At 41.7% G+C, this 14760-nt stretch overlaps 1 protein-coding gene across 1 annotated transcript in view; it reads right to left on the reverse strand.

Annotated features, from left to right (window-relative positions):
• Positions 1-14760, reverse strand: part of lgr4 (leucine-rich repeat containing G protein-coupled receptor 4) — a 94133-nt gene that overhangs the window by 13426 nt on the left and 65947 nt on the right. The window contains exons 7-11 of the mRNA XM_084307539.1: positions 13398-13466; positions 8834-8905; positions 5185-5256; positions 4341-4409; positions 3806-3877 (exon numbers count right to left, since the gene is read on the reverse strand). Coding sequence (XP_084163665.1) covers positions 3806-3877; positions 4341-4409; positions 5185-5256; positions 8834-8905; positions 13398-13466 — 354 coding nt within the window. The remainder of the gene's footprint in view (positions 1-3805; positions 3878-4340; positions 4410-5184; positions 5257-8833; positions 8906-13397; positions 13467-14760) is intronic.

Raw genomic sequence — 14760 nt, forward strand, 5'->3', positions numbered from 1 at the left:
TATACAAAGCAGTGCAGCTGTACATACAGAACGAGTCAAAGGACTCAACATGACTTCAAAGACATCCTGTACTTGTGGAATATACGTATGTTAACTATCGATTACCATCGTTTGCCATCTTATGTGTTAAAAACTCTTAAAACCCATCGGCAAGTACAATAACAAGAGACACAGGTATTGGAGTTTCACCTCAAACTCTGCCGGGACTATTGTGTTAAGAACCAGGCTGTATGCAAAAGGCCTGCGTGGCCTGGGCCGCCTCCCCGTCTACAGGGCAGTTTTCCCTGTATGCAAACTGCAGGGGATTGAGGTTGGCGGGGATCAGTGATTTAATGGGGTTGAGTTCAACACAAGGTGCTCATGATCAGGTCAATGCGATTGGCTGATAATACGATTTAAAAAAGAAAATGTGTACAATGTGCTGTTCTACATAGGTATATTATTTGTAAAAATGGGTATAAGTTGTGCTGTGAGTGATTGAACTGGCAAGGCCATGTTGGAATGCCATCTGTACATCTGGCCTTATGTGCACTGGCGTTGGCAAATGTCTTTCTCACCTCTGTTCCTGATAATACTAATAATAATAATATATTTGATTTGTAGGGCTCTTTATAGTTGTGGAGCAAATCTCAAAGCACTACATTGTAAAAGAACATAAAAGCTAGCAAGAGAGTAAAAAAATGAGAATGTAAAATAAGTAGGGATGTTTGATATTGGCTTTTTTTACAGATATCCGATATTGTCCAACTCTTAATTTCTGATACCAACCAATACCGATATATGCAGGATTCCCCCCCCAAAAACGGAATAATTTCAGGTAATTAACATTACATATCTCTTGTCATGGAATTAACACAACATTATGCATACTTTGACAATAAATAAAATAATAATTTGTTCTTACTTGCTTGCCTGGGTAAATAAAGGTTAAATAAATGTAAAAAATTTATAAAAATTATAATATTCTTTTTAAAAACAGATACCGATATTTTCCGATATCACATTTTTATGCCAATATCGGCCGATAATATTGGTAGGCCGATAATATCGGACATCCCTAAAAATAAGCAAGACTAAAACTAGTAAGGAGTAAAAATAACACTAGAACTAGTAAAAGAGTAGAAAAAAACATAAAATAAGAAGGGCTAAAACTGGTAAAAGAACATAAAATGTGTGGAGCTAAACCTAGATACAAATCAACAAAAGGCTATATTAAAAAGATGAGTTTTAGGCCCTTTTTAAAAGCATCCACAGTCTGTGGTGCTCTCAGGTGGTCAGGGAGAGCATTCCACAGACACGTTAGCTCGAGAGTAGTTAGGCGATAGGCGATTGGGCGCTGAGAGGCCAATCAGGGCGCGCAAACCGAACGCGGAAGGACAACTGCCTTGGGTAAAGTATTCACGCGGACCGCGTGAGCAGAAAGCCCGACCTCTCCCATGGTTCGGAGTTTGGTCCTTGGGCGCTGGAGGAGGTTTACTAGTGCCGTCTGCTCAGTGTGGTTGCAGGGCAGGGATACTGGTGTGACAGGCTCCCTGACATTAAATAGGGCATAGAAATAAATTATTCAAATCATCCAGCCGTACATCATCCACGTAGGAAGGGGGGGGGGGGGTTAATGATATTCATTTATCTGACTGTAACCAGTGCAGTCAAAGGTGGTAGTGTTATTATGTATCTCTCTGACTGTGACCAGTGCAATCAAAGGTGATAGAGTTAGTCTGTATCTCTCCGACTATGATCAGTGAAATCAAAGGTGGTAGTGTTATTATGTATCTCTCTGACTGTGACCAGTGCAATCAAAGGTGATAGAGTTAGTCTGTATCTCTCCGACTATGATCAGTGAAATCAAAGGTGGTAGTGTTATTCTGTATCTCTCCGACTATGACCAGTGCAATCAAAGGTGGTAGTGTTACTCTCTCTCTCCATCACCTATCCCCATCTAACTAGTATGCATGTTGAACATTCTATCTAGAGAGTAGTGAAAAGTAAGCCTATTTGAAACATCCAGGACTATGGTTATCAATGATACTTTCATAATATATTCTAAAGGGAGTTTAGCAGTTTAACGCAAAAAAATAGGTTTTACACGTCATCTCGGCACGGTGTGTTCAGTGGGGAGGTCTGAGGTAGTGATGTCCCGATACCAACATTCTGACTTCGATGACGATACCAGCCTAAGTATCGCGCTACCGGTTCTAAAACGATACCACGGCGAAAAAACATCAGGAAAAGTAATGGAATATAATATTAGATGACAGAACATGGAACATTATTATAGTCCATACTAGGGATGTCCGATATTATCGGCCTACGCATGCAGTGATGAACGGTCTTTCCCCACGGAACACAAGTTACTTAACGTTACACAGGTTGCGCTATCTAACGATAGCCTCTTCGAACGTTTCGTTTTCTCCGCTCTGCTCTGCTCCGCTCCAGCACGGACCTCTCAAGTACCCGTATGCATGTGTGAGTGTGAGCGTTTTAGTGTGTAACTAATCCCCGCTCCTGATCGGGTAGACGGAGAGACCGAGGGAGGAGAGATATAGAAAGCGGCCAACAAGATTTGCAACGTTTAAATTCCTCGGAAAAAAAAGGAGTGAAATGCGAATGAGAGGGTTGAAATCAGTACTCGCAAAGGTGCGCGCAAATATTTTTCTCTAGTTGCACAGGCAAAATTCTGGCGCAATTTGCGATGTCCTCATCGTACTGTACAGCCCTGGAATGCCGTTACTGGCAATCAAAGCACAGAAACTACCCCATACCTATTATATACATTTGATTGGAAATAGTAGCGTGTCCAGGCAAGAAACGCCAACGCTTTTAGTAGAATACATGTAGCGCCCTATATCCAGCCTCCCAGGAATTAGCCCGGATCATTCCTAAGTTATACTTATATTCACCACGGCATAACGCGCGAACGTATTCATGAAAAGTTGTATTCTTTTTTTGCATCTTGGACAGATGACCATAGTATTGTATCCATAGCGCCTATAATATAGAATAGGGGCGGCTACGTGGCGTAGTGGGCAAGGCGCTCGCCACAAAATCTGGAGACGCTGGGCTTGCCTGTTCGAGCCCAGCGCTCCACATTTGCTTTCAGTTTAGCTGGTCGTCCGTACTAATACACATTGGCCGTATTAGGGGGTGGGAAACTGATGGGTGGGGATCGGGCGTTGTGGACAGCGACTCCTACAGGTCGGTTGGTGCGCCTGCGCAGTAGAATCAGGAAGTGTCGGGGGCAGCGTGAGCCTCCCACGCGTTACCCCTCGCCAATGAGAGATCGAGCTGCGCAGGTGAAAAGATGCGACTGCTGTTACCTCAAGTACCGGAGGGGACTTGTGCTATGTATGACTTAGTCCACATTGCAGCCGGCTTGTGGGAGGCAAGAAACAGCGTTCGTGACAGGGGAGGGTTGAATTGGATGATACGAAATTGGGATGGGAGAAAATATAGAAAAATGGGAGAAAAAGTGGATAAAAAAAAAGCTATAATATAGAATATAGATATAGCTCTACAAACAATGTGACGCACTCCTATCTTTAACAGCGTGGCCTAGCTAGAACAGGATGAGGAATATCCTCTGCCCTGAATGAGTTAAAAAATGTTGCGGGTCCAAAATGAATGTTGTCGTTTACATGTTGCATGCATGTATCCCCGCCCTACTTCCCGTTTCCCCCACGTGGAATGCACCCGATTGGACGAATGACATGCTGGGTGCTCTAGTGCAACATTTAGTGGCTAGACGTCATCTATAGCAGCTTTAAAGTTGTGCTGTGGGTAGCGACAGAAGAGAAGAGTTCCTTACAGAGTCCGGAGAGACTTCTGATCCTCACACTGAGCAGCAGGGATGGATGAGATCTTGGTGCCCGTCAGGGTCCTGGAGATGAAACCAAAGATAATAAACCAAGTGGCACAACTCACAAAGCATACGACAACACTTAAGAGAAATTAGCTTACCGTCTTCTCCAGAGAGCGACAAGAAGATAGATACCAGTCTCCTCTCTGTGCGTTCAGTAGAAAGCTATCTGGCTGCACGTTAGCCTAGCTTAGCACAATGAATGGAAGTGGACAGTGCCGGTTAGCCTAGGCATTGTCCAACTAACACCTCTCCCGAAGGCTAACCGGCACTGTCCGCTTCCCTTCATTGTGCTAAGCTAACGTGCAGCCAGATAGCTTTGTACTGAACGCACAGAGAGGAAACTGGTATCCATCTTCTTGTCCCTCTCTGGAGAAGACGGTAAGCTAATGTCCCCAAATGTCGGCGTGTTCCTTTAAGGTCCAACATTCAAAATGTAAATAAACATGCAGCAGAGTGGACGCTGTGCTCCTGGTTCACTCACAGGCTCTCCAGGCTGTTGGTCCACGTGAGGACGGGGAAGTTCTGCATCATACTGGCCCCACGCAACATCCTGGAACCACAGTTAATACCAATGAGAATAACACCGGGATGAACTTCACATCAAAGCATATGGATAATAGATGGTAATATTTGGCACTCAAAGTTAAAACCTCCAAGTAATGTTGAAGACACCAAAGCATTTTGTATAAAAGTATTCTGTACTTCTGTATGACAACTAATAAAGAAACTTGAACTTGAATAACAAGTGCTGTTCTCATGCAATGACTATTTCATCAAATTAACCTAAGGACCTCATGGTTTAGTGTGCTGACCTCGACTAGTCGAATAGTCGACTAATCGATCGAAAGGAGCCGTAGTCAACTGCCAAGCTCTTAGTCGAATGCAAAAAGATTAATTAAAAAGATTATAATATATATATATATATTTTTGTATCATTCTTTCCAAAAGCAAAGAGGCCTAGAAGCATGGCTAACGCTAATGGCGCACATACCAGCGAGGCTAACTGCCTAAGAAAACGGGCACAGAGGCACTGAAAGAGGATTTCACACACTAGACAAATATCAAGATGTAGCAGCCCATCCATCAGTGGACCAATTGGAGCCTTCAGTCGACTTCTTCAAACATTAAGCACCCCCACAGCCCAAATGGAATGATCCCACCAAAAAAGTTAAAAAAAAAAAGTAAAAAATTAAATAAATGTTTTATTTTTTGCATTCGGACTATCGGCACATTTCGGCCAATCAAAGTCGACTATACAAATCCTTAGTTGGGGACAGGCCTAGTGTACACCTATTTGTTATGAATACAAGGGTGATTGGACTTACAGAGAGTGGAGGTCGGAAAGGTTCTGGAAGGCTGACGCTCCCACAAAGGAGAGGGGGTTGTCATACAGGTGGCTGGAAGGGGGAAGAGTTCAAGCTAATTTACTAGGCGAGAATGGCACCATCTTCTGGACATTAATCTGTCAAAGCCTTGGCGTCATATGTATGTCCAATATGTGTGTGTGTGTGTGTGCGTGTGTGTGTGTGTGTGTGTGTGTGTGTGTGTGTGTGTGTGCATCACCACTGCTGACTTATAGGGTCATGGAACAACATACTCGCTCACAAGCTCTCGTTCGCCTGGATGCTCCTCGAGTGAACACCAAGGCAGGAGAAAGTGCTTTTAGTTTTTATGCCCCGCAAAGGTGGAATAAAAAGCAGGACGCTCTTAAATTGGACAAACTTGTGTCCTTAAAATCATAAAATCTTGTTCTTATTGAAGACATGCCATGTATGGACTGTTCATGCTTCTCTTAGCTGTTAACTTAACACTTTGGGTGCCAGCAACGAGAAATCTCGTTGTTGGCCGCCATGCGTCGAGTGCCAATGACGAGAAATCTCGTTATTTAATCGTTATTTATTATATTAGCGATATCCATTCATTTTTCATCCATCCAGCCTCACATTATCATTGGGACTGGCTCTGAGCTCGAAAAGGGCAAATACCGCCCCCTATCATCTCCCGGATGGTATTGCACCCATTGGATTGGAGTCAATGGAAATGCATGAGAAAAAAAGACTCCGGATTCCACATTTTACTTCTGAGCCATGTAACCTGAGACTATTGCATTCATTGAGGCAACCGAAAGCAGCGTGGATTATCTGTTTCGAGGTCTAACGTTGGATCAATAAACGCGATTGATATTTGGAATGGCGATCAGGAATTGGAATAATCTTTTTGCAGAACATCTGATCTGAGGTAAGGAATCTATTTTACCAGTATTGGGTTAATCAGAGTTTTTTTTCACAGCGTTCACAACGTGAGTGTATGTGTGTATATGACATTAGCGCTGACCAGGTTAATCGATTTTTCAGCCCGCTTCTCTAGCGTGCATAAGTACACATATACTATCGATAATCTACCGTTTATTTGAAAACGATTCATAAATAGGCAGAAAAATGACAACGTGTTTTGTGTATTCCACTAAAGAGCTATTATCGCAGATTTTTCTGGAATCACTAGAAATCTTCAAAACTATACTCGTATTCAAAGCGGTATAAAACAGAAATGTACTGATGAAAAAACAATCAGTTTCGTACATGTTGACTGCAAGCAAGTCATTGATAAGCCACAGGCGTATTAGACCCATAGCCATAATTTAAGATATAGTTTATGCGTTCGCAAATATCCCTGTCCTCTCATTGACTAAAGTGCTGGCACTCAAGCTGGCAACCAAAGTGTTAATGTAAATTATTATTATTATTATCTTGAATTTCTATACTTTTGTTAAGATATTTTTTATGGTATTTTCTGCTATATTGTGGGTAGGACAGTTTGGAAATTGGGAGGAGATGCAGCACATGTCCTGGGCCAGATTTGAACCCAGGATGCTGCGGTTACGCTGCTTTATTGTCTTTAATTTTGTTTTTCCTTCTCCCTGCAATTCATTATTTAACATGATGTGTGCTTGTATATATATATGTACCGGTATGTACTATGTACCTATGTATACTATATGCAATGTGTGTTCTATGTCCAAATGCTGTAATCAGGGTGATGTTGAAAAAGAGAGCTTGCTCTCAACCGCCCTGTATAAATAAAGGTTTCAAATCCACGTGCCGTTCAAAGCCCATGGAGGAACAGGGCCATACTGTACAACTAGCAAGATTCCTCCGCTTTAACGGGTAGCCACTAGCCACTAGGGGTGGGACGATACGGGTCACTCGCGATGCGCTATGATACTGGGACGAATTTGGCCCTCGAAAATGATATGGTAAATGGTATATAAAAAAAAAACATAAATAAATGTGTATACATTTTGTACATAAAACTATGAAACGTTTGTAACCTTTGCTAAATGATATACTGAATTATGTTTCTTTTTTGTATTTTTTTTGGTGTAAATAGTGTAATGTAAAAAGGGTAGGTAATTATAAGCCTCGGCTTCAGCCGTTATTTTGGAAGTTCTACTACTATGCTTTGTAAAAAAAAAGACAGAAATAAAATCATTCATTCATTCATTCATATCACGATACGCGATACCGGTGATAATCCATATATAATGCAAGATATTTCATCTATGATACATCGCGATATCTGTGTAACTGAAGAAGAAAAAATGCTGCAAAAAGCAGGAATTATGTATTTATTCACATCATTTACATGAATTCTTATCAGATTCTTTAGTGTGCGTCACAAACTGGCCAATTGACCAATACTTTATTATAATAAACTATTAATTATGTCTCCAATGGAAAACTGTGTTACCATTTGCAATATAAATATATATAGGGCTCTACGCTAACCTTTTTCCCAAGCACATGTGCTCCTAAATGAAAAAAATGTAGAAGCACACAAAGAAATTTAGGAGCACACAAAGAAATGTAGGAGCGCAGTGAAAAATGTTAAAGTAACAGAGTTTATTAACAAACTATTTATTACATGCATATTATACTGTGCATGTGTGTGCGTGCGTGTGCATACTAAGGGACAAACATCTGTGCAAGAGCACCACCAAAATCACAAATTGGCCCATGCATACTAGACAAAGGATATCGGTTGTCCAGCTGCTTTTGTATGTTGTAGTGTTGTCACGATACCAACATTTTGACTTCGATACAGATAGGAAAGGTAATGGAATATATTATTAGATGACAGACATGGAAAGTTCTTTATACAATTCTTTAATTCATTATAATTTAAATGAATATTTTGACACTGTTGAAACATAAATAATCAAATGATTATGTTACAGCTGCTGAGCTATATACTATAGCTAATGTCCATCAATATCTTCATTCCTTTTGAATGAAATAGGATCAGGAATCAGGAGAGAGGGGATGCAAAGCTTGCAGAGTTCTCCTTACACATAGAAACAGCGTGACGAGAGAGAGAGAGAGGTTTTTACCGCAACGAGGATGCAACGCATTTTAGACCATTGGACGCTTTGCTCGCAGAGTTTTCCTCACACATAGAAACAGCGTGACTCATGCGATAAGTTGTCACAGAGCTGTCAAACGCATGGCTGAATAGCTGGACGTCATAGCTTCTAAAATTGAAGGTCTGCGCTGCTCTGTGTATATTATGAAATGGCAATTGCGCTTTGACACGCCCACTATGTAAAACCATTACTCGCACACTGTGTGCTTAAATTATTTTTCCGGTTCGCACAAATCAATTTTTAGGGGCAAATGCGAGTGAAATGCTCGCACTGTAGAGCCCTGATATACATAATTTGTTTTATCTAATAAGATAATGTTTTCAGTCGGTTCACCTCATTCCAATAATCTCTATTGCACTAAATATATATATACAGTATATATACATACACACATTATACGCATTATAAATTATGTTGTTGATTCAAGTAAATTAGTGAGTGTGTGTGTGTGCGCATGCACGTGCGTGTATTCATGTATATATGCCTTCACAATAATTGAGTAGGTTTCAGTTTGTTCAGTGTGTTAAACAGTAGTGTTAGTGAGCAGGTCTTACATGGTTCGTAGCAGAAGGTTATTGTGGAAAGCTCCTTCAGGTATAGATGCTATATCGTTGCTGTGGAATCCACTGCAGAGAGAACACAAACCAAGAGACATATACTTTATATACTGTGTATACACACACAGTCATTTCTGTTTTACTATTCATGGGACAATCACATTGAGCAGCAAAAAATACTTAAATAACCTACAGCAACTGTTACATAACACAAGGTGAATTGAATGCAGGAAGCAATGGCTAATATACACCAATTTTGTATATTTAAAAAACCAGTCAAACATCTGTCGGCTTTGTAATGTGTCACGTTCTACAGGGTTGTAGATCTGGTTGTAGTATTTTGTTTAAACCTGAGATTGCAAGATTAGGCAGAAGTGACTGATCAGCCTGAGACAGAACTATGAGAAAGCCGTTTCCTTTGTTCTGGAACACTCTAGCTAGCATAAATATCTCAAATGTTTAAATGTATATATACAAAATGTATACAAAACCGCATACAACAAAACTGCATAGGCTGTATAGAAAACCGCAAAAGTGGCAACCTTTTTGCGATATGCCACTCCCATTGTCACGCCCCCTTTTAGCCTGGCATGAACACACACCTCCATGCCCAATTTCAGCCTCCCAGGGCAAAACCTGTGGCTGCTAGAGGGTGGGCAGATCTTTGTGGACCAACCAACCAACCAACCGACCGAGTGACCTATAGAGCTTGCTGGTCGCAGCTAAAAAGCCTGTTACAACAACTGCAGAGACAGGTTAAACTACAGCAGGAGGTCATCTTCTAGAACTACAGCAGATCATCTTCTAGAACTACAGCAGATCATCTTCTAGAACTACAGCAGGTCATCTTCTAGAACTACAGCAGATCATCTTCTAGAACTACAGCAGATCATCTTCTAGAACTACAGCAGGTCATCTTCTAGAACTACAGCAGATCATCTTCTAGAACTACAGCAGGAGGTCATCTTCTAGAACTACAGCAGATCATCTTCTAGAACTACAGCAGATCATCTTCTAGAACTACAGCAGGTCATCTTCTAGAACTACAGCAGATCATCTTCTAGAACTACAGCAGATCATCTTCTAGAACTACAGCAGATCATCTTCTAGAACTACAGCAGGTCATCTTCTAGAACTACAGCAGATCATCTTATATAACTACAGCAGGTCATCTTCTAGAACTACAGCAGATCATCTTCTAGAACTACAGCAGATCATCTTCTAGAACTACAGCAGATCATCTTCTAGAACTACAGCAGATCATCTTCTAGAACTACAGCAGATCATCTTCTAGAACTACAGCAGATCATCTTCTAGAACTACAGCAGATCATCTTCTAGAACTACAGCAGATCATCTTCTAGAACTACAGCAGATCATCTTCTAGAACTACAGCAGATCATCTTCTAGAACTACAGCAGGTCATCTTCTAGAACTACAGCAGATCATCTTCTAGAACTACAGCAGGTCATATTCTAGAACTACAGCAGGGGGTCATATTCTAGAACTACAGCAGATCATCTTCTAGAACTACAGCAGATCATCTTCTAGAACTACAGCAGATCATCTTCTAGAACTACAGCAGATCATCTTCTAGAACTGCAGCAGGTCATCTTCTAGAACTACAGCAGGGGGTCATATTCTAGAACTACAGCAGGAGGTCATCTTCTAGAACTACAGCAGATCATCTTCTAGAACTACAGCAGGGGGTCATCTTCTAGAACTACAGCAGATCATATTCTAGAACTACAGCAGATCATCTTCTAGAACTACAGCAGATCATCTTCTAGAACTACAGCAGGGGGTCATCTTCTAGAACTACAGCAGGGGGTCATCTTCTAGAACTACAGCAGATCATCTTCTAGAACTACAGCAGATCATCTTCTAGAACTACAGCAGGGGGTCATCTTCTAGAACTACAGCAGGAGGTCATCTTCTAGAACTACAGCAGGATGTCATCTTCTAGAACTACAGCAGATCATCTTCTAGAACTACAGCAGATCATATTCTAGAACTACAGCAGATCATCTTCTAGAACTACAGCAGATCATCTTCTAGAACTACAGCAGATCATCTTCTAGAACTACAGCAGGGGGTCATCTTCTAGAACTACAGCAGATCATCTTCTAGAACTACACCAGGAGGTCATCTTCTAGAACTACAGCAGATCATCTTCTAGAACTACAGCAGATCATCTTCTAGAACTACAGCAGGGGGTCATCTTCTAGAACTACAGCAGGATGTCATCTTCTAGAACTACAGCAGATCATCTTCTAGAACTACAGCAGGGGGTCATCTTCTAGAACTACAGCAGGGGGTCATCTTCTAGAACTACAGCAGGGGGTCATCTTCTAGAACTACAGCAGATCAGCTTCTAGAACTACAGCAGATCATATTCTAGAACTACAGCAGGTCATCTTCTAGAACTACAGCAGATCATATTCTAGAACTACAGCAGGGGGTCATCTTCTAGAACTACGGCAGATCATCTTCTAGAACTACAGCAGGTCATCTTCTAGAACTACAGCAGATCATCTTCTAGAACTACAGCAGATCATCTTCTAGAACTACAGCAGATCATCTTCTAGAACTACAGCAGGTCATCTTCTAGAACTACAGCAGATCATCTTCTAGAACTACAGCAGGTCATCTTCTAGAACTACAGCAGGTCATCTTCTAGAACTACAGCAGATCATCTTCTAGAACTACAGCAGGGGGTCATCTTCTAGAACTACAGCAGGGGGTCATCTTCTAGAACTACAGCAGATCATCTTCTAGAACTACAGCAGATCATCTTCTAGAACTACAGCAGGTCATATTCTAGAACTACAGCAGATCATCTTCTAGAACTACAGCAGATCATCTTCTAGAACTACAGCAGGGTCATCTTCTAGAACTACAGCAGGGGGTCATCTTCTAGAACTACAGCAGATCATCTTCTAGAACTACAGCAGATCATCTTCTAGAACTACATCAGGTCATCTTCTAGAACTACAGCAGATCATCTTCTAGAACTACAGCAGATCATCTTCTAGAACTACAGCAGGGGGTCATCTTCTAGAACTACAGCAGATCATCTTCTAGAACTACAGCAGGAGGTCATCTTCTAGAACTACAACAGATCATCTTCTAGAACTACAGCAGATCATCTTCTAGGAACTACAGTAGATCATCTTCTAGAACTACAGCAGGGGGTCATCTTCTAGAACTACAGCAGGGGGTCATCTTCTAGAACTACAGCAGATCATCTTCTAGAACTACAGCAGGGGGTCATCTTCTAGAACTACAGCAGATCATCTTCTAGAACTACAGCAGGAGGTCATCTTCTAGAACTACAGCAGATCATCTTCTAGAACTACAGCAGATCATCTTCTAGAACTACAGCAGATCATCTTCTAGAACTACAGCAGGGGGTCATCTTCTAGAACTACAGCAGATCATCTTCTAGAACCACAGCAGATCATCTTCTAGAACTACATCAGATCATCTTCTAGAACTACAGCAGATCATCTTCTAGAACTACAGCAGGGGGTCATCTTCTAGAACTACAGCAGATCATCTTCTAGAACTACAGCAGGGGGTCATCTTCTAGAACTACAGCAGGAGGTCATCTTCTAGAACTACAGCAGGAGGTCATCTTCTAGAACTACAGCAGATCATCTTCTAGGAACTACAGCAGATCATCTTCTAGAACTACAGCAGGGGGTCATCTTCTAGATAGAACTACAGCAGATCATCTTCTAGAACTACAGCAGGTCATCTTCTAGAACTACAGCAGATCATCTTCTAGAACTACAGCAGATCATCTTCTAGAACTACAGCAGATCATCTTCTAGAACTACAGCAGGTCATCTTCTAGAACTACAGCAGGTCATCTTCTAGAACTACAGCAGATCGTCTTCTAGATGATCAGATTTCAGACTGACCTTAAAATCCAAGCGAATCTATGCCCACGTCACAGGATACAAAGACAAAACGCACAATGACCCGGTAAACATTCCATTGCCGTGGCACGATATTTCTCCCAAAACAATCCCCAGGGTGAACTCCACCGACATGAAAGGACCCCATCACGTCATGTTATGGATCAAAACAAAAAGGATACCTTCAGAATAAAGGCTAATTGAGAGGTGCTGAAGGGACGTCGCCCCGAACAGAAGACACACAACAGACACCTCGGGAGCACAGAGTGAGGAGTCTCTTTCAGGGCCGTGTTTTGTCTGCGCCGCTCCTCCCCGTCGCAGCACTGACAGACGGTGAGGGAGGAACAACAATAGGCGGACAGGCCGAGTGGACTGTGTTCTTAGGGGCACCGGCTATAATATACCCCCTCATTAATCTCTCAGCTCCCTCTGCCAACACTCACAGCTCCACCGAGACACACGTCGACAGCTCACGTTTCCACAAGAGACAACACGGCCCTTGCCCACAGCGGGAGAGCGCTCTTAAACGCTCCCGCCGTCGCTCACTCTGACGAATTAACTGTTGCCATCTTGACACAAGCCGTATCAATACGTGCTCCTGAGAGAGAGCAAGAGATGAGATGAGATGAGAGTACTCACAGCTCCTTGAGTTTGGGCAGCGCCTCTATTGCCTTGGGAAAGACTTTGAGGTTGTTGAAATTGAGATCCCTTGGGAATAGAAAGAGAGAGAGACATTTCAATATACAACGTAACGCTGCATACATACTGCAGTTGAGGTAAATGAGCATTTCGAAGAAAAGTAATGTCATCAGTAATAGGCTATATGACAAAGCAATTTTTTTTATTAGAATACTAACTAACTAACAAACCTTTATTGGGAATGTCATAGTATAGATTTAAATATGATTTCTATTATACCTTATACCAGAGAAAGGTATAAGGAAGGTTGGTGATATACAGAAAGTACAGAAGCACTGTCTGGTAGTATTTCTAACCTGCTACCAGTCATAAAGTAATCGTTTAAAAAAATATATTCTCTTGGTATTCAGCGACGGCGGTCAAGTACTAGTACTGTATGCTTGTGCCAACATCCAAAAACACTAATAAACCAACAGAAACCCTCATTCAACAATACTTTGAAAGTTGAAAATAAAATACCTCGCCACAATCTACTTTTAAACGCAGAAATAGGCATGAAAACCATATTTCCAAGACCGATTCTAATCCAATTCTAAGTGGAAATGACTTTGATGGTGGATATATTTTTTAAAAGGGTCTCCAGTCAGATGTCTGTGTATTTCACTTGATCAATGAAGCCCAGAGAGTGGAGTACAGTACAGGGTTCCCACAGACATTGCAAAATGAAATTCAAGGACTTTTAAGTGCTTTTCCAAGCACTATTTTTCATTTTCAAGGATGTCGCTCGAAGGATACAATTCACTTTTAAATGCTGTTTTTTTTAAGCATATTCTTGGCCTGCTTGCCAGCTAGAGCAAGCTAGAGCATAAATGAGGAAAAGCAGTTGGAGCGCGCGCGAGACAGCAACTCGTCAGATTTGATCAAAACAGAAATAATAAAAAACGATTTCTTGATTCAGAACAATTTGATCATGGATGAACTAAACATTCAATGCGAATGGTTGATTTGAATTTCAAGAACTTTTTAAGCACCTTGTTAAAAAATTGGCTGATTTCAAAGAATTCCAGGCCTTGACAAAAAAAAATTAAAATCAAGCACTTTAAGCACTTCCAAGGACCTTGTGCGAACCCTCAGTATACAGTACTGTAGAGCATGAAACTAGCCGGTCTGTTGTGAAGGACTCTTAAGCAAAGCTACTCTGAACGGTAGGAGCGGGGGGCCATGTCTGACGCCACCGAGAGATATGGTGTCACGGCGCCCGCGACTGCAGGAGATATGGTGTCAGGCTGCGGGAGATATGGTGTCACGGCGCCCGCGACTGCAGGAGATATGGTGTCAGGCTGCAGGAGATATGGTGTCACGG

The sequence above is a fragment of the Notolepis coatsorum genome (assembly GCF_963971535.1).
Source record: "Notolepis coatsorum genome assembly, chromosome: 2".
Classification (NCBI taxonomy): Eukaryota; Metazoa; Chordata; class Actinopteri; order Aulopiformes; family Paralepididae; genus Notolepis; species Notolepis coatsorum.